Source organism: Squalius cephalus, assembly GCF_949319135.1.
Source record: "Squalius cephalus genome assembly, chromosome: 16".
In the NCBI taxonomy this organism is placed as follows: Eukaryota; Metazoa; Chordata; class Actinopteri; order Cypriniformes; family Leuciscidae; genus Squalius; species Squalius cephalus.
In genome coordinates, this window is record NC_137137.1 from 24,653,663 (window position 1) to 24,677,667 (window position 24,005).

The 24,005-nt window shown below is 36.4% G+C and overlaps 1 protein-coding gene across 1 annotated transcript in view; it reads right to left on the reverse strand.

Annotated features, from left to right (window-relative positions):
• Positions 1–24,005, reverse strand: part of sorbs3 (sorbin and SH3 domain containing 3) — a 67,101-nt gene that overhangs the window by 35,614 nt on the left and 7,482 nt on the right. Inside the window, exon 3 of the mRNA XM_079897903.1 lies at positions 1,974–2,036. Coding sequence (XP_079754029.1) covers positions 1,974–2,036 — 63 coding nt within the window. The remainder of the gene's footprint in view (positions 1–1,973; positions 2,037–24,005) is intronic.

The window sequence follows — 24,005 nt, forward strand, 5'->3', positions numbered from 1 at the left end:
GTATGATTGCTCTGTTAGTGCGGTTCATTTTAATAAGTGTGAACGCTGCCATCCAAACCTTCCTAACATCCAAAACAACCGGACTGAGAAAAGGTTGGTCTCAGTCCACTTCCAAACGAACTATGTTACGGATCGACTGAAATATGAATGCAGCATGGACCAAAAACATCTAAACAAACCAAAAACATGATGCAACCCTAAAGAGGACAGAATGCTCAAGCATACCTGGGTTTTACTTCATGAGTTCTCAGCTTGTAAAAAATATCATCACTTGTACGCACATACAACAAGGGCATTTAGCCCAGCACACAGCATTGTTTTGGATGTTCTGTCGTAAAAAATATACGCCTTTTGTTTTTCCTTGTTTGTTTTGTATTTTTAAGTTTGGTTTTAACAATGACGGTGTTTACGCTAAGCGAACTAAATGGACTAAATGTATCTCTTTCTTTTTTGGTCTGGATCAAAATAACCAACCAAGAGAACTGAACTACAAGTGTTAAGCCACCCTAAGTGTCCGAAAGCATTACATTCAGTGTCTATTTTATGCACACAATGTGGAAATGCTACAACAGGTAAACATGTCAGCAGTGTGGACGCAATTCACTGTGCTGTTAAAATAATGCTACAGTAGCAATAGTAAAATATGTTTGACTGGAATATTGAAGTTGTTTGTTGCTGAAGAACTGGTTTAATTTATCACCCAAGTTACCTAATTACCCCAATTTAATTAGTGAAACTTTAATTTCGATTTCAGTTTTCGGCATTTCTGTGCATCACTACTATTGACAGCTATTTAAATGTTAAGTGATGTTATGCTATGCTATGCTATGCTATGCTATGTTATTCAATTCACATTTATTTGTATAGCGCTTTCCCCAAAACATATTTTTTCAAAGCAGCTTTGCAGAAAATGCATGTCTACATTACAATTTAGAGTGATCTGTTATCAGCGGTAACTGTCTTAGTTATGTATTTCAGAAATGTACATACAAATCAGATGGTTAGCTAATAATGTATTTATTTAACAATGTATTAATTTAAGGCAGAAACAATTAGCTCATTGAAGTAATGAATACAGGTTTGTTAACAAATGATTAGGATATATAGAAAAATTTTGCATTGGTGCATGTTGTGCTATGTTGTGTTATGTAATATTTATTATTATGTTTTTTCCTGTGACCAATTAGAAGGGCTTTGAGATTTTGGCCAAACTTTAGCAATGATAAAAAAATCCTCTCCTGTCAGTTTGTTACCTTTTCTAAGTATCAAAATGAAATTATCATCCTAGTCCATTTTAGATTTAAGACCATGTTCCACCTTCTTACAGAAACGGGCCCTTTATCATACCAAATCATTACTACCTCATTATAATGCCCTGTTTAAGTGAGGTCCCTCATTCAATCTCACTAAAGAATGATTCTAGACCAACACGGTCATGAAGAGGTCGCCAGAGTGGTGATAACAGGTTAGGTTAGCGTTTCTGGATATATTTTGCATTCCCAAATGTCTGCCTGACCTTCTTTCCACTCCCTCTTGACTCAATCCCCACCATACCTCACTTTCTGCTCTCTCTGTGACCTGAATAATGCTCCTGTTCTCTGTTTGAACTCTAGGGGTCATGGGAAGATCCCCGTGTTCTCACAGATGGTGAAACTGTATATTGTTAAATCATGGAGATGCCTTTGTGAGCTGGGGGAACAGGGACTGGGGCTTTTTCATGGAAATCCAAGTCTAGTCCATAAATAGCTCTCTCTTTCTCTCCTCCTGTCATTGTGTAATGGGTTGTTTGTAACGTTTCTTTCTTTCTGTGTTTCCTGGGCATCTTTCGAGGTGATGCTGAACGGCCCAGGAGCTGCCAAGGATCATAAGTAGGTACAAGTGCAAAGTACTTCACATTAACATATGTTAAGCAGTTAGAGAAATGCAGAGAACAAGCTCTGATTTTCAACAGATGCTTTGAAAGTTTGTCTTACCTGAGACTGCATGTCATCAGCAGGGATTCTAGTCAGTAATCTCTCAGATCTTAGACTTGCTGCCTAAAAAACACACAGTACATCACAATGCATTAAAAATACTGTTATTCCTTGACAATGCAGCCATCATGTAGACAATGCAGTGATGAAGCACCGTTTAGGGAGGGAAAACATTCAATAATAAATCATGAGGACTTTTCTTTTTTATTTCTATTTGATTTAAATCAGTGATTGACAACAGCAATATTTGGGGTAATTTTCAAACTGTCCTGTTATTAACATAAAATAATTAAACCACTACCACTATTGCTTACTACATTCAATGGAAAGTAGCTAAAGTCTGCTCGAAAAGTTGCTATAGATGACGTCATGCAATACTTAGTATATGCCATGTCATTGTGTTGTATTTGCTTTCTGTCAGATCAATTAATCGTGATTAATTGCATCTAACAGAAAAGTTTATAAATATATATTAACACACACACACACATATATATATATATGTGAAGATTCGACCATGAGATCGGTAGTCGAATCAGGCTCCTCATATCGAAGCATCGAATCTTCGACTATTCGGGGTCACCCCTAATATATATATATTATGTTAGATTCAATTAATCGTTTTGACAGCACTAAAATTTTTATAGATATTTTATTAATTTATTAAAAAAAAAAATTAAGCTCTTTATCAGAGCCCAATTAATTTTCACATTAAAACATTGTTGCCCTGAGAAAGCACAAACCCCATTGCAGAGTTCTTTATTATAAAACATATAGTTATAAAGTTTATTAAAAAAGAAATTAAGATCGGAATTTATATATGAAGCTCAACTTAAACTTGCCAATGAAATAATATTCAAAAGACTGGGTCACTATTAAATGAATTTATGTTATGTTTATGTTATTTATGAATTTGTGTTTTATTTAATTTACATATTTTAGTGCAAATACAGCGACAAATTAAAAACGTAATGATTTGGACCATTTTAAAATGAAAATAAAATAAAATGTGCCTGAATAATCAGTTGCAGAACCAAAACCAGCTGTATTGAGACTCTGCAGTTTGATATGTGCTATTCATCGTTTTGAGCAACAGAGGACAGTTAAGTGGATTAATAAACCATTACAGTATGTTTCTCTCTCATCACACACATTGATTACATTCATGAATTCAATGAAAATAACGTTTGCATGTTTTGCACTCTTAAGGCTCATTCACACCAAGGATGTGTGAACTATAGCGATAACAATAAAGAGTTCTAAAATAGCTCTACAAATCGTTCTAAATATAAAAGAATAGAGTCTGAGAGTCTTCACCACAACTATAACCATAAAAAATGGCACAGTGAAATGATATTGTGGGAATCACTTTCAGAAAAATGTTCCCAGCTGATGAATAAATCCAAGCTTTAAAGAGGTTGAGCATTTGGTTGGACGGAGGCTTTTTGTGATGATTTTGTTATATTTACACTCTGTGCTCAATGTACCACCATTCGACCTCAATCTGTGGCGTGGATGTCTTTGTTTCACTGCTTCAACCCTTTTTTAGTATTTTTTGTCTGATAATAATTAATTGTGAAAAATCAGAAACAACTACAAAAACCCCAGGACTTTGAAACCAACGATGTGGACATTCCTGCCCTGTTGCTGTGGCAATTGAATAACTAAACAATGACCAGGGGTCAAACTTTCCAACAAGCCATAACCGTGTGAAAACCACAACGAGAAGACCCATCAAAATAACTGGTGTAAAAATCCTCACAAACAACTGAACCAAAAATGTTTAAAACAAGCAAAATGATTTCAAAAAAGAAAATTTGCTGCTCTACAAAAAGTGGTGTTTCTAAACCACAAAAAAAATGTAGTCATCATAGCAACCGGTGAGTTGTCATATTTCACATGACTTTTCCATTTGACATCAACGTTTCCCGCTCTGAGAGCAAAACCCTAAACCTAGCACTCCTAGAGATGTGTTTTCCATGTGAGATGATTAACTATGAACAGGAGACCATAATGATTGCCATCAGTTTCCAGAATGTTGTATCCACTGCTAACACTGGGCTTTTCACACAGGGGATTATATGTTGGGTTATTCTCTTTCTCTCTCTTGGTCTCTCGTTCTCTTGGCCCAGATGACTCACCAGTCTTGAATGAGCTCCATTACATAACAGAGAAAACAACAATTGAGTGTGGGTTTATGTATGTGTGCTTCACAATGATCTCTCAGTATGTGAGGGTCCCACAATGTGGGTGTGTTTATTTGCTTATTAACACAGATAGTTATGTCTTGTATCAGTTAGTGATAGTGAAATCTGGGACATAAGTGAAATACATTAAACTTTATAGAAAGAGTTCACTAAAAATTACATTGTCATTTATTCACCCTCATCTGATTGAAAAAAAAGGAAAAAGATATTGCACTGCTTTTGCATTTGGTCGTGAAAGTTTTGCGTTCCCTCAAGGAACTTATTTTCTTCCAAAAATACTGCATTCCCCAAAGAAACTTTGCGATCACTCGCAAAGATCACACAAAACTTTTGCATTCCCCCAACAAACTTTGCGTTAAAATAACGTTTTCCTTCAGTCTCATTTTACTTCCATCATACAGAGCCCCTAAAGGTTCATGGTGGTGGAAAAAAATATGAGATGGGAGGAAAAATAACAAGTCAACCTTACAACCATACTTAAGTATCTTTGGACCTCAGCATTACTTCTTCTGCATAGCTAAGTACAAAATTAGTTGTTCTAATAGACTTTAAGTATATTAATGCAGACTTTAAGTAAATTAATTTAGTATGCCAAAAGTACAATTGCAGTGTATTTATATTAAGTACATAAATATGTAAATATATTTGTAGTATACATTGCATAAAATATTTATATTGGTATATTTATTTTTCACTAAGGAATGCTTTTCTCTCACAAATGTTTTGCGTTCCCCCAAAAAACTTTGCGTTCTCTCTCAAATGTTTTGCGTTCCCCCCCAAAAAATTCCGTTCTCTCACAAATGTTTTGCGTTCTCCAAAAAAAATTGCGTTCAATCTCAAATGGTTTGCGTTCCCCCAAAAAACTTTGCCTTCTCTTGCAAATGTTTTGCTTTTTCATTCTCACAAATGTATTACGTTCCCCTGAAAAACTTTGCGTTCTCTCTCAAACGTTTTGCGTTTCCTCGAGAAACTTTGCATTCTCTCATAAATGTTCTGCGTTCCACCAAAAAAAAGTCGCGTTCTCTCACAAATGTTTTGCGTTCCCCCGAGAAATTTTGCATTCTCTTGCAAATGAGTTGCATTCCCCCAAGGAACTTTGCGTTCTCTTGCAAATTTTTTACGTTCCCCCAAAGAATTTGCATTCTCTCACAAATGTTCTGCGTTCCAACCAAAAAACCTTACGCTCTCTCTCAAATGTTTTGTGTTCCCCCAAGAAACTTTGTGTTCACTTGCAAACCTTTTGAATTCTTTGCGAATGCAAAGTTTCTATGGGAAACGCAAAGGTTTTCGCGAGGGAACACAACACTTTTCTGAGAGAACGCAAAGGCATTTTTTTTTTTTTTTTTTTTTTTTACTGTTTCTCACACAAAGCTATCATATGACTTCAGAAGACTTTTCTAAAGCATTTTTGGAGTTTGGTTGCATCCATCCACATTCACTTTCATTGTATATACTGAAAAAAATGGTTTGTTGAATTTAATAAAAAAAATTATGGTAAGAGGTTGCACACAACTGATGCTGGAAAATGCATTAAGTTGAACTTATTCAATTTTAGTTTAACTTAATGCATTTGTTGCACAGTAAAAGGAATGTGGGTTTGGAATGTGAGGGTGAACATAAAACATTACAAAAACATTTGAAAAACCAAATAAATTAGCATAGCAGACGCCAAATACCCTGTATGCCAGTGTGTCTATTTTCCTTTTATGAGGTCATGTGACACACGCAAGGATCACAGCTGTATTTGACATGTCAAAATGTTACAAACAAAGTATTCATGTTCATTCTCTTCAGAAGTCAATTTAATCCAGTTTGTAAAAGGGTAAAATATTTCAGTTCATTGAATTAAACACTAAGGCCATTCATTCATAGAGCACGTTTTAGAATAAAGATGAGGACACCCAACCTATTGCCTGTTTTTGCATTGAAAAATATGAAAAGCTTTTGTTGCAGACTGGCGTGCTTTGGGAAGTCATATATCAAGAGTTATTTAGTCAAGATAAAAGAAAGAATCATGACACTCAATAGCCAATTCAGAAACGGTACAACAGAGAGTGAAGGAGTGTTGATTTATTGCACTGTATGTCTCCACATGTATGGAGGAAACAAAGAGATTTGTGTATGTGGGGGTGTGTGTGTGTGTAATTATACATGTGTATGAACCTGTCAGTGAGCTACATCCTGCACATAAATACCACACTAAACTAGGGATGGGTCATGGTGGTCATTATTGAGTTTGACTAGTTTATATTTTATTATTTTATGATTTTATTATTATTATTTATATTTTTAGAGGTTTTTAATTAGTTTGCACTCTAAAACCCTCTTGCTGCAGCCATACACACTAACACTCAAAGTTTGGGGTCGTTTAGATTTTAAAAAATGTATATAATAAATCATTTAAATATTAAAAAAAGAATAATAAATATTAAAATATTATAAATGTCTTTACTATCACTTTTGATCAATTAGATCCATCATTGTTGAATAAAAGTATTCTTTTAAAAGAATTCTTTCACACAAAAAAAAGACCGCAAACTTTTGGATGGTAGTGTACAACTCAATTATTTTAAGACTTATTGAGGGCCCCCATGCATGGAAGAGGCGTTTTTGGAAGGTTAGCTGTTTCTTAACACAATAACGTGTCTAATATAAGCTTCCCCAAAGACAAACAACCGATCATGTTCAGGTAAACCCACAATCAGACTAATTATGCGGGCTTCCTGAAGACCCATTAGTCAAATAGTTGTTAAGTAAACTTACTGACTAGTAAGTTAAAGGTAAGTAAATGTGAAATTCTTAAACAAAAAGTCTAAATCAAAACAGTTTACTTTACACCTTGACATGCGAGTGAAGAGACTGTATACTGGACAACTATGCTGTTGGCTCTTTAGACCATTATTACCTAAATGAGCACTCTGAGAGAGAGAGAGAGAGAGAGAGAGAGAGAGAGAGAGAGAGAGAGAGAGAGAGAGAGAGAGAGAGAGAGAGAGAGAGAGAGAGAGAGAGAGAGAGAGAGAGAGAGAGAGAGAGAGAGAGAGCACAGCACCCAACAACATTCTCTCTGGAATAGTTAGAGGACTCCTGAAACACAACCTAATACGGTCACGTCTCTCAGATATCCGTTGGTAAAATATGTTCAGATTCCTCCTAAGAACACGTTGAGCATTAAAGTTGTTTGTTTTACGCTCCAAGCAATTTTTTCAGATTACAAAATTTAAACAAGCATCTGTAATGCATAAATGCTACATTCTTCTGACTGCAGACTAACAGGCCTGATTTATCCTTTGTTTTCATCTGGGACACACTGCGCTGGATTGTGTAAGGGACTAGCTTTCCCACAATATTCATCTTCATCAATATTGAAAAAAATCTGATTTTAGATATCAGTTCAGTAGATCAGAGCTACTTGTACATGTACTAAACACTACCGATCAAAACTTTGGGGTTGGTACGATTTTTTGATCAGAAATGTACAACAGCAATTGATGAACATGATTCTTTGATGAATGGAACTGCATCTATTTTATTTGAAATAGAAATCTTTTGTCATTATCAATGTCTTTACTGTCGATAATGATCTAATTAATACATACTTGCTGAATAAAAGCATTCATTTCTTAAGAAATTATATTGACCCCAAACTTTTGAACAGTGATGTATAATTGTATACAACACACAATTCTGAGTTTTGCTTGGAACAGCCAGTACGGACTGAAAAGGGGGGGAGGTATTGGGATGATGTGGAGAAGTGGGATGAGGAATGTCCCTGCGGAGGACTTGGCAATGACATCACACACGCTTCCCACAACTTTGAGGTCACTGGCACAAGACGGGACCACTGGCCTGTCCTCTGAGAAATGATCTGAAAAGTCTTTGAAGCTCCACATTGCACCATGTGTTTGTCACCTGCACGATATTTACTAGGGATGATCTAAACAAAGTTTGGGCATTCAAAGTCTTAAAAACCTTTATATGGTTTAGATAGATAAAATAGATTTAAAAAATTGACAATCGCCCACTTAGACAGGAAGGGACCGTCATATTGCAATACACAGTTGGATCCTGGTTTACCATAAACACCAGTGCATCCTGACTTTTAGGAAAACTGTACATGAGCCAGCCTGTTACAATAGAGTTCCTGATTTTAGAAAAGCTTGAAGTGTGCAATATGCATCAGACAGTCTGTGAATGTCCAATTAAAGGGATAGTTCACCCAAATATTTAAATTGTGTCATCTTTTACTCACCCTAATTTCATTCCAAAACCATATGACTTTCTTTCTTCTGTGGAACACAAAAGAAAAAAAGAAAAAAGAATGAATGTCTCTTTTTTGTCCATCCAATGAAAGTCAATGGGGTCCAATTTTGTAATGGACCTTATTGACTTTCATTAAATGTACAAAAACAGCTGAAACATTCTTCAAAATATCTTCTTTTGTGTTCTGCAGAAAAAAAGAACCTTTGACATGAAGGTGAGTAAATATCTCTTTTGGGCTACGACCACTCAAGGATAAACCAAAGTTTTGCTCTAAGGTTAAAGTCTGGCCTGTTTCATGGGAAAAGAGCAATTTAAGTGTTTTCAATCTGTCAAAACACTGTTACTCTGCTCTGAACTTAGTTCTTATCTGCGTTTCATCTTGTTTTATAGGAACAGACATGCAGGAAATCTGTGACACGTAAATGAAAAATCATTAACATTTAATCAGGGTTCTGCTTTTTACGATCCACTAAGAGTTCCGGCACCAACATTATTAAGTATTACGGCCCTTTGCTCCAAGCAGCGAACATGCATACCATCTGTGAGGAGAAACAAGTTTGATTAGGACACAAAGTCTGCTTAATGAATGTCTGGTAGACTGCAGGGGTCAGTAAGTTAATTACTGCGGTCAAATCACTTGCACATGTTGATGATAAATCAAGCTTCAGTGATGCTCTATGCAGGCGTGTGTTGCTTTAGTCAGACTGTTTTTAATAAAACCTTATAAAGCACAAACTCCATTCATTGTATAATTGCATTCTAACTAGTTTTCATCAATGAGATGGTCTGCTTAAACCCATAGCCTGCATTAGGCCTGCAATGCAATGTTATATTGATTCATCTACGCTGTGTTATATTAAGCAACAAATTCAAGATGTTCATAGTGACCCATGACAAGCTCTGACAGAACAGTATCCGTTCGCATTCTCCTGTCTGTAGTCAATTCTAGAGCACATACTCCCAATGACATCATGGCTGGAACATTGGCCTTCAGGTTGTTTTATTTTCGAGAAAACAATTGAAAACCCAATCTTATTACATCTTTCTTTTATGGCCTTTCTTTTATATCTTTTTAAATAGCATTGAAAACTATCCACATGCTCAAACTCTGTGGGAATCCAAGACTTTTAGGAAATAGGTAGAAAAGTGAAATCATGTTTTCCACAGGAAACTTTATAGGGATAGTTCACACAAAAATAAAAAGTTATGTCATCATTTACTCATCCGCATGTCGTTCCAAAGCATATGAATTTCTTTCTTCCGTGAAACACAAAAAGTGAATTTATGAAGGAAATCCTGGAGGCATTCTTTTTTTCAATATAATAAAAGTAAATGAGGATGGGGGCCGTCAAGCTTCAAAATGGCCATAAAAGTAGTTCATATGGCTTTTGCTCTATACATCAAGTCTCCTGATGGAATATGATTTCTGGGAGAAGTAGCGACGTCAGATTCAAATTCTTTTGAGTTGGATCTTTTCAAATTTAACAACACAATGGAAGATTATTATGCAAAACTATACCTTTGACTTGGAAACCAGTGCATGAGTCATCTGGACCACATTTATGATGCTTTTATAGAGCTTTTGGGTCCTTTTTGAAGCTTTTAAGGTTTTGGTCCCCCTTAATTGTAACTGCATGTTGAAGTACATTTTTCCTTTTCAGGAGACAGAAACCTTGGAACAACATGATGAGGATGAGTAAATGATGACATTTCTGGTTGAATAATCCTTTAAAGGCAACGTCACCAGTGTCCTGGTATTCGTAGTTCTCTGATATGAGGGAGTGACCTATGGAACATTTATGAACGAGCTCCACCCGTCTACTCAGCAGATCCACTGACTTCAGTGGGGAAGGAGTGCACTACAGTTTAAACACATGTGAACAGCTCTTACATAACACTGAGTCACATGTTTTACACCGGGTATGATACGCTTTTACAGATGCTTTTTGGCCAGTGTTTATCAATTTATCTATTATTTATTCTAGACAGCATGACATTTTGGTGAGTGTAAACTGAATATATTGTAAGAGACACATCATTCCTCAAAGATAATGACTGCTAGCTCCTGCCAGCGACGTGACAGTTTGTTTTAGCATGCACAAGCACATTTACACATGATTGCATTTGATAAGATAAAGACAATCTGTAATTCGTGTAGTGATCAAGGCCTACGTGTTTAAAGCTACTTGTTTCAACGAACCAGAATATCTGATAATACTTTAATTTTGAGTGGTCAACAAAGGGTCTGATCCTTAAAGAAATCTTTATATTCATTTTTATTTTGTTTTCCAGTTATCTATATTTCTAAACATAAATATCCATTTGTGAAAAAGTGTGACATTCTGATTAATTGTATTATACTTCAAATCCTATATATATATATATGTATATTAAATATATTAAATATATATATATATTAAATATGTATATATATATATATATGTATGTAAACATATTTAAAAACTATAACTTGCAGATGTCATGTTTGGCTTGTGTTTGAGTTGGTTTTCACTGTTTCCTTTCTTTGTCTGTGTCATTTGTTACCATGGTTTTGATTTACCCTTATGTGTCAAACCTGTGTTTATTTAATTACCTTCCCTCAGTTTTAGGGTATGTTTATACAACAACGATATACTTAAAATTAATACTTACATTTTTCCGTGTACAGACGACACCATTCTCAAAACGATCCCCATTCACATGGATCCGCGAAAAATACTAAAAACGCTATATTCTTCTGCCAGAATGAATGGCAATTAAACACTATAGACTGAACACGTAATACACATGCATGACGTCATCATCTTTAGAGATAGCTTTTTTGTTATTTACACCGAGACCGTTATTTACACCGTTTTCAAAAACTTGCGTTTTCAGGCACCCAAAACTCTGTTGTGTAAACGAATGGCCAAAACGCATAAAAAGTTTTACGTTTTTAGTTGAAAATGGTGTCGTGTAAACAGCCACTTAGGCTACGTCTACATTAATCTGGATACATTTGAAAACGCCATTTTCGTTTCAAAACGCTCTCAGTCCACACTAGCGTTTTCCAAAAGTTTCTCGCTCACACTGAATCGTCAAAAAATGCTAAATTCTGCGCATACTTAAACCCTCACTGAGAAGCTCACTGAGATGATACAGACAGAACAAGACAATCAAGTTATCACGCAATTCTTCTGGCAGGATCATTTCATTTAGAAAAATATCTCACCATTCACTGATCTCACCATTATTAAAAATATTTCACCATTCACTGATCTCACCATTATTAAAAATATTTCACCATTCACCAGGTTGCACTCAGTCACTTGTTTGGTCTAAACCGCAACTGCTTTCATGTTTTACCGCTGGACAGCAAATGCGAGTAAATTCTGTCATCTTTGCAGGACTGTGATATGAAGAGTGTAAAGTAACATTTTAGCAACTGTGTGAAAGTAAATAGCACATAACAGGCGCAATACTGGTATAAACATGAATATCTATCTGTACAATATGTGTCACTTGACTAAACGTGCATTGGTTTCAAATACCTCTGTTTTCACAGTCCACACTACACAAATTTATTCAAGTTTGAGAGCGTTTTTAAAAAGCGTAGTTTTCGTTAATAAAAACGCTGTTTCAGTGTGGACTGAAGGCCAAAACGGAGAGAAAAAGATGTGTTTTCAAACGAAAGTGTGAACAAGGCCTTAGTTAGTCTAGTCTGAAATCGTATTGTGTTTTGGTTTTATGTTACCCTAAGTTTGTTTTATTAAAGAAAATATGTAATTAGATCCAGCTCTTTATTTTCCTCTTTGCTGCCTCAATCATGCTGACAGCAGATAATATAATATTAATTAAATTAAAGGCCACTTAAGAATGTACACTTAAACTAAAACTTAAAATGCTTATATTGCAGTGAAGCACGTTGAACATGCAAGCATTATTATCAGTGAGGGAATGGAATGGTGATTCATTTGTCTTGTTGGCAGCAGTTTGGATCTTTACATCATTGTCTAAAGATCAAAGGTCACAAGAGACACAGGTCAGTTTGAGGCTAAACATTCTGCTTTTCAGGACAGGTTTAATTTATGCACAGACCTTTTTATCAAAAGCCATAATAGACAAGCCAAAGATAGAACTGTACTGACAAGATTTCATTGTTTCTATGTCAAAATGTTTCTATGGAAAAACTTGTCAAATTTGTCTGGTTGACCTTGATAACAATAGCAAGTTCATTCTTTGGTGTGAGAAAACCCCTTACTGGAAATGACTTACATGTGGGGGTAATGCACACTGAAAATGACTAAAAATAGCTTTGATTCAAGAATTAAACTGACTGACCACACCTTATTGTTCTTATTGGAAAGGTACCAAAGTAAGGGGTCATACGGAGTATGCAGACATTTATTACTTCTTCAGAGCCTTTAAAAGTGTCCATTCAATCATTAACAGACTCAGTCACTTGATTAATGTGAGTCATTGGAACCATGTGTTTAACTACAGTTTATAGTCAGCATGAAATTACAATTTTGTTTAACTAAGAACTGTCTCTCAGCTCAGTACATTTTTGGCCATTTTTGTGAATCCCAACTGTCCAAATAAGAGCGCTTGCACACCATTCCCCAGCGAGTGATCAAATGAACTCTACCCTGCATCTCCATTTATTTTCACAACGGCATCTGGAAAATGTCCCGAGCGTAGGCGGGTTTGTTTGTTGCAATGGGGAAAATGACTTTTCAATCATGTAGTTTATATAAATATATCAGCAGATACAGTATGTAGCATACTTTCATGATGAGTAATTAACTGTGCCTTTCAATTCGGTGAACACATTTACCCTAGATTCACATCTATTATTTAATTAATATTTTATACTATACACATCTACATCCTACATTCAGTGACCCCAAAAACGATCTGGACGCTCAGAATATACAAATCTATCACTGTCTTTGCATTATATAAGAAAACACTATAGAAAGCTCTGAAAGAATTTGCAGATCATATTTTGTATGCAACACAATGGAATTCATACATTTTACTTGTGGCTTAAGTATTCAAATAGTTTTTGGTGGCCACTCTATACAGAATAGGCTATAGCAACATATAGACAAACTTATTTCATTGCAAGTAATTCATGTATTTTGTATTAATCCTCATATATAGTTCATTGTCTGATAAAATCTGAATGAGTCACATCAATCTTTTGCTACTTTGTTTATCAAATGAGGGTAAATGTCTGAGAGAGCTTTTCTGTAGAGATGTTATGTGTGCGTGAAGGTTATAGAGATAAAAGAGAGTAGACAGACAAAGCATAGTATGGGGTGAGATTGAGCCAAAAGATTCAACATCATGATTAGATCATATCACTTAATCGAATCTGACTAGACGATATGAGTGAGATCTTGGGTAAAATCAATGGCACATTGTACGACATCAACAACCACTTAGGTCAAACTGAACACATCGTAGGCAAAACTTTAGTCCCCAATCCTTGGGTTGATGTTGAAAAAGAAACGGATGAGATCGAACGACAACAACAAACTACTGGAGACGCAACAACATTAAATGACCATGTTGCAGAGTGGTTAAGAGTTACTCGCAACTCTAGTTTAAATGTGTGTACATAGAGATTTTTTGTTGCTCATGACTTCTGGAAAGAAATAGCACAAAAACTGGACAAAGATGAAACTTTCTAGTGTGTGTGTTTGTGAACACCATTAAACTAAAGTATTGAAAGCATTTACTAGCATTTCTGTCAAACCTTAAAGGTCCCGTTCTTCGTGATCCCATGTTTCAAACTTTAGTTAGTGTGTAATGTAGTTGTTAGAGTATAAATAATATCTGTAAAATTATAAAGCTCAAAGTTCAATGCCAAGTGAGATATTTTATTTAACAGAAGTCGCCTACATCGAACGGCCGGTTTGGACTACATCCCTCTACTTCCTTCTTTAATGACGTCACTAGAACAGTTTTTTGACTAACCTCCGCCCACAGGAATACACAAAAAAAGGGGGCGTGGTCTTGTTTGCACAGGTTCTACTCGATCCTCTTCATCAATGTTCTCCGGGTCTGATTCCGGCTCAAATTGATAGGGTAATATTAAAGACATGTTTACAATAACACTGAGCGCATGCATCTCCACGTTATGGTAAGAGGCGTGACCTTTCCGGGCAACGTGCGCTAAGCTGCTGTCGAATCACAACACAGGAACCGCTGGCACAATCAGAACTCGTTACGTATTTCTGAAGGAGGGACTTCATAGAACAAGGAAGTCATCAGCCCGTTCTTAGGACAGTGAAAACAGCGGTATACAGATAAGTAAATTGTGTGCACGCGAAACAAGAACACATGTTATACTGCACACTGTAAACACAATCAAAGCTTCAAAAACACACGAAAAACGGGACCTTTAAGTACGGTTTGGGCTTTAGAAACTAAGGCAAGAACACAGACAGAGACGAATTCTAAAGACACACACTTAAAGTGGAAAAGTGTCATTTCAGTGCATAACATAATTGCAAAAATAATGATTGTTTTCAGACAGGTTTTTTTTTAAACTCCTCACTTCTGCCATTGGTTGAAAAAACAGGTTGCTCCACCCCAAACACTTCATTGGACAAGCTGTTGCTGTGCTAGGCTGTTTGGATGTTCAAGCAAACAATGTTTAGATAACACAGAAATGTCCAAACAAACAGTCCCTAATGAAACGAAGACAACCCATGCCACAGATGAGGGATATTGTAAGAAGATAAAGTCCCCCTCTGGTGAAAATCAAGTTTTTAATGTTGTTAATATGTCTATGTGGTGGTTTTTAACGTGCTTTAAGACAAACCATGTGCAAATTCAAAAGTCAGCACCATTCCTGAATTTTTTCTCTTTAAAACTGCAGTGAAAAAAAGACAGTCTCAAAAACGCGGCTTGAAATCGCTAGTGTTTCTGACATCACAAACTTCTGACGTAACCAATCACGTCAATGTGCCGGCGGGCTTTAGCATATCATTAACAGCGAACTAGCAGGGGAGTCTTGAGAGATGCCAGGTTATCCCGGTATATTTTTTTGTTGATATGAAAAATCGGGTGGATTTAGCAATATAGCGGGTGTATGATGTATATTAATTCACAATGTTATGATGAACTACAGTATACTGTAAACTGTAAAGTTGTTCAAAGTGTTTCTGATGATTGTTAGAAGGCAGACTGAAATGGTGAATGGGAACATAGTTTGTGTAACATTAGCAACACATTATTAGCTGTTTGATAACACAGTCAAGCAAAAGGCTAATCATATGATTTACCGTTATGTGTCCGACGTTGTAAAGAGCGATACCATTGTGCAGCGTTTACCTCAGTAAGTTGGCCGAGTGAATCTGTGAGCTGGCGTGGGTGGAGGCTGGGCTAATTAGCATATTCATAGATCCGTGTATACTAAATGAAGCAAGGGTGTAGAGTTGCATTCAAGCTATGTTAAGGCATGATGCATTTTTTTCACCGGAAACATTTTTAAAAATTCATTTTGGTGATCAAAGATGAGTTTTAAAAGGATACAATTATTGACTATTTAAGACTTTAAGTTACACTTTTCAAGGGAGTCAGCCAACAAATGGTCTCTGCATGCTGAAATAAGGGAAAGCTTTCTAAAATTAAAAATAACAAAAACAGCAGAACAAAGCAAACGACCCCCTCATATGTTTCATTGCTAACTTTTCTCCTCTTTCTCTTTTACAGGTCTGTTGCTCTCGACTTCTTGATGAATGCAAGCGGACACCATACAAGGCTTTGCTGTGCGTCTGTTTACAATCTCCTGTTATTACATGATACACACATTAATCAGCAGCAGGTCCGTCTGATCACCATGTATGGTCGTCCATCGCTCGACTCAGGAGGGATGGATCCCACAAACAATTTGATAGCGATGAGTCAACATGGGCTCCTCCACATGGACTCTGTGCACCATCCAAAATCAACTACACTCTAAAGTGTGGAGACTGTGAAACCCCTGTTTGGACCTGTTGAAGATGATTCAAATCAGCAAGACGTCTCTACGTAAAGAAAATGGCATTTTTTGTACCCTTATGTATTTGTTGATCAAAGGCTGGGAGATGCCCCATACTATGAGGGTCCCCATAGAATGTCATGCTTATGTAAAGCACACGTGCACACACTCACGCACACACATACAATGTGAGAATATTCTCAGAGAGATCAGTGTGTGTTGCTTAGGTCGTTCTCATGGACCTGACAGGTTCAGAGGGGAGAAAGGAGACCCTTCCCTCCATGCTTTTGTCACTGGAACACGCACTAATGGAGCTGACACTGAAGTTTGCACTCATTTGCCTTACAACAGTGAGAAACACCCAGACAGACGTGTAAAAATGCAGGACATATTCAATGAGATTAAGCTGTCAGTCACTGACTTGAGGAGCACTCTGGGAAAATATCTTTAACTAGCATTAATTATAGCATGGGAATATGTGAGGTTGAGAAAAGCAGTCTGATTATACTAATTATACATTTATTTCAGTCTTAATATTAGCTTGATATCTTGATGTATTATTTTATATTATATATCTCTAAGGCCAATACTATGGATGCACAATATATTTGCACCACAATATGTTGGTTATCTGAGATCTTGTTTGTTTGTTTTTTAATTTATCAATATCAGTTGATATTGCACATTATCATTTCCCCCTTTTTACATTTATAAAAAATGTCATCTAATGCTCACTTAAAGTTGCAATGTAACACAATGTATAGTTTTTTCTGTATTGTGATTTACATCCAAGTAACAGGTTATCGAAAAAGAAAATTTAGGGCAGGGACTTGATTGGATGGAGACAAATATAAAAGCGAGGTTGAAGTCTATTGTAAGAAAGGGAAGGGTTTAAGCGGACTAAATAAAAAAGTCTGTCATTTCACTGAAGATCGACATTTTATAATTGTTTATAATCTATATCTTTTTTTTTTTTTTTTTTTTTATTAGATATGAACATTTAGGTGAATATATGTTTCCATTTCATGCCAACTTTAAAAATAATCTTTAAAACACTGATCATTATAATATAGCCTACTGTTAAATGTAATCTTGAGAAGTTTTCATACTGTACATTATAATACGCTATTGTGATGCTTAAGTTCACTTAAATTCATTACAATTTTAGTTTTCAGTGTTTTATTTTTAATTTATATAAAATAGTATAGAATTTTAAAACCTTTTTTAATGGTTTATCCGCATCGTCCAGTCTTTCAATATTGGATAACATAAACCAATTGCATTTTGTGCATCCAAAATGATTGCATGATTTAATAACATTAAATCATGATATCAAACAGAATAAATTTACAAAAGTTTTTCATTTTAAATCGTAAATACAACAAACTCTGTACATGTCAATCAAATCACACCACTCTAAGCAGGAACAACTGTCTCAATAAGGTCCAGCCACTTGAAACCAAATTATTTCCAACATATAGGCTACATAGAAATATCAGTGTAAACACAGAACACCATACAGGACTTCACATTTTGGCTTTTCTACAACATTTATGCTCTTTTCCACTGCTTTGAAAACTCGCACCAAAGACCCTTAATCCTTCAAAGAGAGTTAAGAATCAACTTCAAAAGTAAAGCGGTCCACCAGTTCAACACAACCCTGCCAAAACTGGGCCAAAAAGAACTGCATGAATTAATGAGTTGGTTTACATTATCATTTTACTGTGTTTTACAATACACACGCTAACAGGCTGATGGCTGTCAGATGGAAAAAATCAACTCACCGGTTTGTGTGGGTGTGTATGTGTGTGACACGCACAGATTTCCCAGGATGACACACACAATTCCCTACGTGCTGGTTGGTCTGCTTTGTAGAAGCAGCCTGCTCTTTCTGTACTTTTTCTCTCTTTTTGTCTGCTTTAAGGTCAGTTCTTTCTCTCTCTCCCTCACTGGTTTTTGCTCCCGTCTACTTAACCTCTGTTAAGTCCCTCTCACATACTGACACACACATGCTCTCGATCTCTTGCTCTCTCGCTCTCTCTCTCTCTCACTCCACCACTACAGGACTTCCTGGTTGACAAGGGTTACTATGGTAACATACAGACTGTGTGCAGAGGCCTGGCTCACTTTTGGCTGCCTTCACTAACGAGCATTTGAATAGGCAGTCAGCCTTTTGTGGCCATAAGGTGATATTTCACAGCACGGGGTTAAAGACTGGAGAATTCAAAGACCAAACCACATCCACCTCCTGACGTTTCTCCTCTCATTTCGCTCTGTTCTGTCCTTCCTGTGCTCCCACCCCACTATTTTTCTATGAGCCACTGCTTATGTGTGTCTGGCCATACATGGCCAACCAGAGGAGGACAGAAGTGACTAAGTGAAAAGTGAATTTATGCTTGAGAAATTTTTGAACAGATAATTGACAAATAAACTGAGGCAGAGGGCTTGAATTGAGAAACATGCCCAATTCTTACATGCCCAATTCAATATGTCAAGAAAGTGTAAGATTTAGTGGAATGGTCTCAAACTACGGGAAAACCTAACTTGTGAAAAAAGTAGGCCTACACTGAAATGTATTGAGTACACTTATGGTGTACTTTAGCACACCATAGCACACATAAAAACAGTAATATTGTGAAATATTATTACAATTCAAAACAAATGATTTCTACTTTAATATATTATGTATTAAACGTAAACGTAATTAATTCCTGTAATGGGAAAGCTTTTTAGTAGCCATTATTCCAGTCTTCATTGTCACATGATCCTTCAGAAACCATTCTAATATGCTGATATGGTTCTCAAGAAACATATTTTATAGATGTTAACCTTATCAAATGACTTAGACATTGTACATAGACATGTCCTGTCATCTTCTTAGGAACTGTGCTAAAAGATACTGAGGGTAATTGTGGATTATCACAGTACAGGTACAAAGTATGATTTTACTATTTTACTTTATAGTAAGTCAAAAGTACCCTACCAGTAAGTCAATACAAAAACTTTATAAATGATATAATGACACCAATCTTTCTGCAATATAGTTCAAATCGGTACGTTTAGGTTTGACTTACAGAATATGATTGTCATCATATCATTATTATTAACAAGTATTTCTGTTAACTAGCTAAAAAACAAAAATATGGACTCTTTGAGGCTTTTTTCTTCTGGCCAGGTCAGATCAAGCAAAAACTAGCACAAGCCTAACTAATATAACGACAATAATAAACATAAAAGACAATAATAAAATAATAACAAATTCAATAGCACAAGTAAATATAAGAAAACTGTAGCACTTTATTTTACAGTCCTGTTCCCCATGTACATACTATGTACTTAATATAGCAGTTACAATAACTGGGTTATAATTAGGTACTAACCCTGAACCTATCCCTAAACCTAACCGTAACCCATGTAGTTAGCTTATATTATGAGGCTGCTTTCACTTTAAGACCTAATGCATGGATCCGTTATATTGACACACATCCGATATTTCCTTAACCGTTTTCGTTCACTTAAGACATAACCGACTGTGTTTACGTGGATACTCCTCAAGACAGGCATTTTGACATAATTTTGTGTGTACTCACATGTCTCAGAGGTGGCTTTCGGTATGTGCGCACAGAAACAATTTATCACAGCGTGCGAATACCAAATGAAGTTACTTTCACGTCATCTCACGCATGAATGGCTTAAAATCGCTTGAATGTTCAAACTGATAAGACTTAAAAACATGTGAAAATTATAAACTTTCTTGAAGCAAAACTGGCCTGATCTTTCAGATAGGTGATTATAGTTTTAGGGGGCTGAGACGACAGACACGGTCTAGAACTACTCTTACAGGTCACTTCATTTGACAAATTAAAATTGTGGGGTAATGCAGCGCTGTTTTACTTGGTCAAAACAATCATACTAAATATGTTTGAGTATGTTGAAAGTGGTTATAACGTTACTCTGTGCGTTCGCATTGGATGACTTGCGTTGCTAAATGGCATGCAATTATATGGTGGGGAAAATTCTGTTTACTTTTACAAATAAAGCTTTTTTTAGATTTTGCAATGTAAGCCATTTGACAAAATAGCATCGTCGTGAGGCATGGTACAAACATGTTACTCGCGTTAAATCAAGAAAACAAGAGATTCAAACAATAAGACTAACCGTGTTGAACTATATAACAATGTTTAGTATTCTGTTGATAAAGGTCTCCAAACAGCTGCTCACCTGCCTAATAATACATAATATATTAAAGCATCTTTGGTGTTTCTGTGGTTTCTACGGAAGAAGGAAATCAAGGGTAGCACGGATATGACGTCATTGACAGGCGATGCAATGACAGGGTCCGTTACACTGTTTAAAATCGCTGATTTCTCTGGATTTAAACATTGTTAGAAACATTTGGGATAATGTAGACAACAAGACAACAAATATATATAAGTTTTTTAGTGGTTTTTGGATATTTGAATCCAAAATATCTTGTTAACATGTACACATTTCCCCCGGTTGCTCTGCTCCCGGGAGTTCAGGAGAGAGTTTGCCAGGACGAGGTTCATCTGCTACTATTCCCCCGGTCAAGCCAGCCCAAGTATTGTTCTCAGACCTGATGTCTCTCCTGGATGGCTCTCCATGGGAGATTTCCCTCAGGAGGGATCTTCTGTCTCAAGCTGATGGTGCCCCATTGGGGTACCCCATTTATCACCTCTGACTGGAGATATAGATCTCCATCTGTGTGTTTGCCCCTGAAGGGACCAAATCTTGAACTCTGGTCTCTCAACCAAGGTTGTTGAGACCATTCTAAACTCTACAGCCCTCTACCTCCCCTCCATGAGGAAACTGTATGCATTGAAGTGGAGTCAGTTTCAACCAGACATTTGTCCATTGTATTGGAGGGTTTGTCTATGGCACCATTTGAGCCTTTTGAGTCAGCTTCAGAGAAATGTCTGACTCCTCTTAATATGGCGTTCTTACTTGCAATTACTTGACTGAAAAGGGTAGGAGATCTGCAGGCCCTGTCTGTTGCTTCCTGCTGCCTAGAGTTTGCTCCCGGCATGGTAAAAGCTTTTCTTTACCCTAGACCGGGTTATGTGCCTAAAGTGCCTACAAATGTAACACACTTATGTTTTGCAGGCTTTTTATCCTCCTCCTTTTCAGATGGAGGACCAAGAGAAGCTCAATTTGCTTTGCACTTAATTGTTACATCCACTGCTCATCTCAGTGATGTAAATATGATCAATTGTTGGTCTGATTTGGTTCACCCAGACAGGGCTCCTTGGCATCTAAGCAAAGAATAAGCAAGTGGATTGTAGATGCTATCTCTCTGGCTTTTAGGCGTGCGGTGTGTAGTCATAAGAGCGCACTCTAGGAGAAGTATGGCTCCCTCTACAGCATTATCATCAGGGGTTTCCCTTCAAGAGGTTTGTGATGCAGTAGGCTGGTCCTCTCCACATGCCTTCATCAGATTTTATAGCCAGGATATAGAGTCCACGGAAGGATCTCAAATTCTTGTGACTTAAGTTTGTGCTCATTATGATTCACTCTTGGACAGGCATTTGTTCAGTATGGCATAGTGGGTATGAACATTCCCTTTGCGCCAACATTCTGATGCAGCATTGACTTCCCTCAAAAGGGAACGTCTCAGTAACAATTGTAGAAGGGAACGAGAAACTGTGTCGTTTTTCCATAACTTCCTGCATACCTGAGAGTGATCTACTTCAGCCAATACTTTATAGCTTCAACGGTGCACCATCATCCGTCCCAGGACGATGTCTCGCCAATGAGATTGGAGTGATTTCACACATGCTTCAGATGTAGTTAGGCAGAAGTGTTCCCATAGCATCAACATACTGATGCAGTGCTGAGTTCCCTTCTCAGGGTTACAGTCGTAACGAGATGTTTTTACGTTATCATATCATCATTCATAAGTAGTAATTTATCGTATTGATTTGAAGTAGTGTTGTCACTGACAACACTACTTCAGATCAATACAGTCTCAGGGGAGCAACTTGAAGTTTCAAGAGCCCAACGGTGATTGTTCTTCAATCCCCCTTTGTGGAGTTCAAACCTACAATCAGGTCTTTAACCACTAAGCCACACCACCATCATAAAAAGCAACAAAACAATAATAAAATTTATCGGGCACAACTGCCTTAGTTCTGTGTGTGGTTTTTTATGAATTTTAAAGAGTGAATTCTTGATTACCTGAACTCGTTTATGCATGTGTGGCATTTTCCATTGCTGGCTTTTTTCCACTGGATCTTGGGAAGCCAGCTCATTCTTAATAATTCATTGGTTTGGCTCAGTAGGGCAAACCAGTCTTAAATGGTATAGTCTTACAGTGTGTGTGTGTGTGTGTGTGTGTGTGTGTGTGTGTGTGTGTGTGTGTGTGTGTGTGTGTGTGTGTGTGTGTGTGTGTGTGTGTGTGTGTGTGTGTGTGTGCACCAACCAGACTATTGCAAAACAGAGGAGAGAAGAAAATACATTTCACAACTGACAGTTTAAACAGGAGAATGCATGAGGTGAGACTAGACGAGAGGAAAGGAGAATACAGAGGTCTTATACTGGAATGAAAGTTCAGCGTGAGACTGAGGAAAGAGAAATAAACCATTGAGAGGGCAGAGAAGAGTGAGTGATGAACTATAGAGGAGAGGAGAGAGGGCTTAATAAATGAGAGGCATGTTATTAATGGCCAGTCTCCTGCAGCGAGCAGATATTTTTGTCTGCCAGTATGGTGATCACTGGACCGAAAGAAACCTCATCATAACCTGATAAACAATCTACCATTCTTTTTCAGTTCTGTACTAAACGTACAGATAAACCTCATTTAAAGAAAGAAAGCACATAAAGGGCCTTCTTTAAACCAGGGGTCTACTGCATTTGTGAAAAATTTTCATTTGCATTAAAAAAGCACAATACTTCAACCAAAGCCAGTGTTAAGCAGCTAAAGTTCAGCTTAATGTTTCAGAGTCCCTCCTACATTTAAATGTATCAAGAAAAATTAAACTGTAATGTGCATTACAGTAAAGTACATGGCTTTGTAGATCAATAATGATAATACGGCTGAAAAGTTATATGTACACTACCGCTACCGTTCAAAAGTTTGCGGTCGGTACGATTTTTTTATTAATACTTTTATTCAGCAAGGATGCTTTAAATTGATTAAAAGTGCCAGCAGAGACATTTAATATTACAAAATATTTATATTTCAAATAAATGCTGTTTATCAAAAGAATCCTGAAAAAAATGCATCATGGTTTCCACAAAAAATATTACGCCGCACAACCGTTTTCAACATTAATGACATTAAAAATGTTTCTTGAGCACCAAATGAGCAAATTCAGCTGTGCCATTACACAAATAAAATATATTTTCATATATATTTCAATAAAAAAACTGTTATTTTAAGTTGTAATAATATTTCACAACATTACTGTTTTATTTACTGTATCTTTGATCAAATAACCTCACCCTTTGTGAATATAAGATTCTTCTTTCAAAAACATTACAAATCTTTTAACAGTAAAGTAAATGCATTAATATAGTACTATACACGTTATTACAGACTTATACAATACATTTTATATAATATAACAGGGG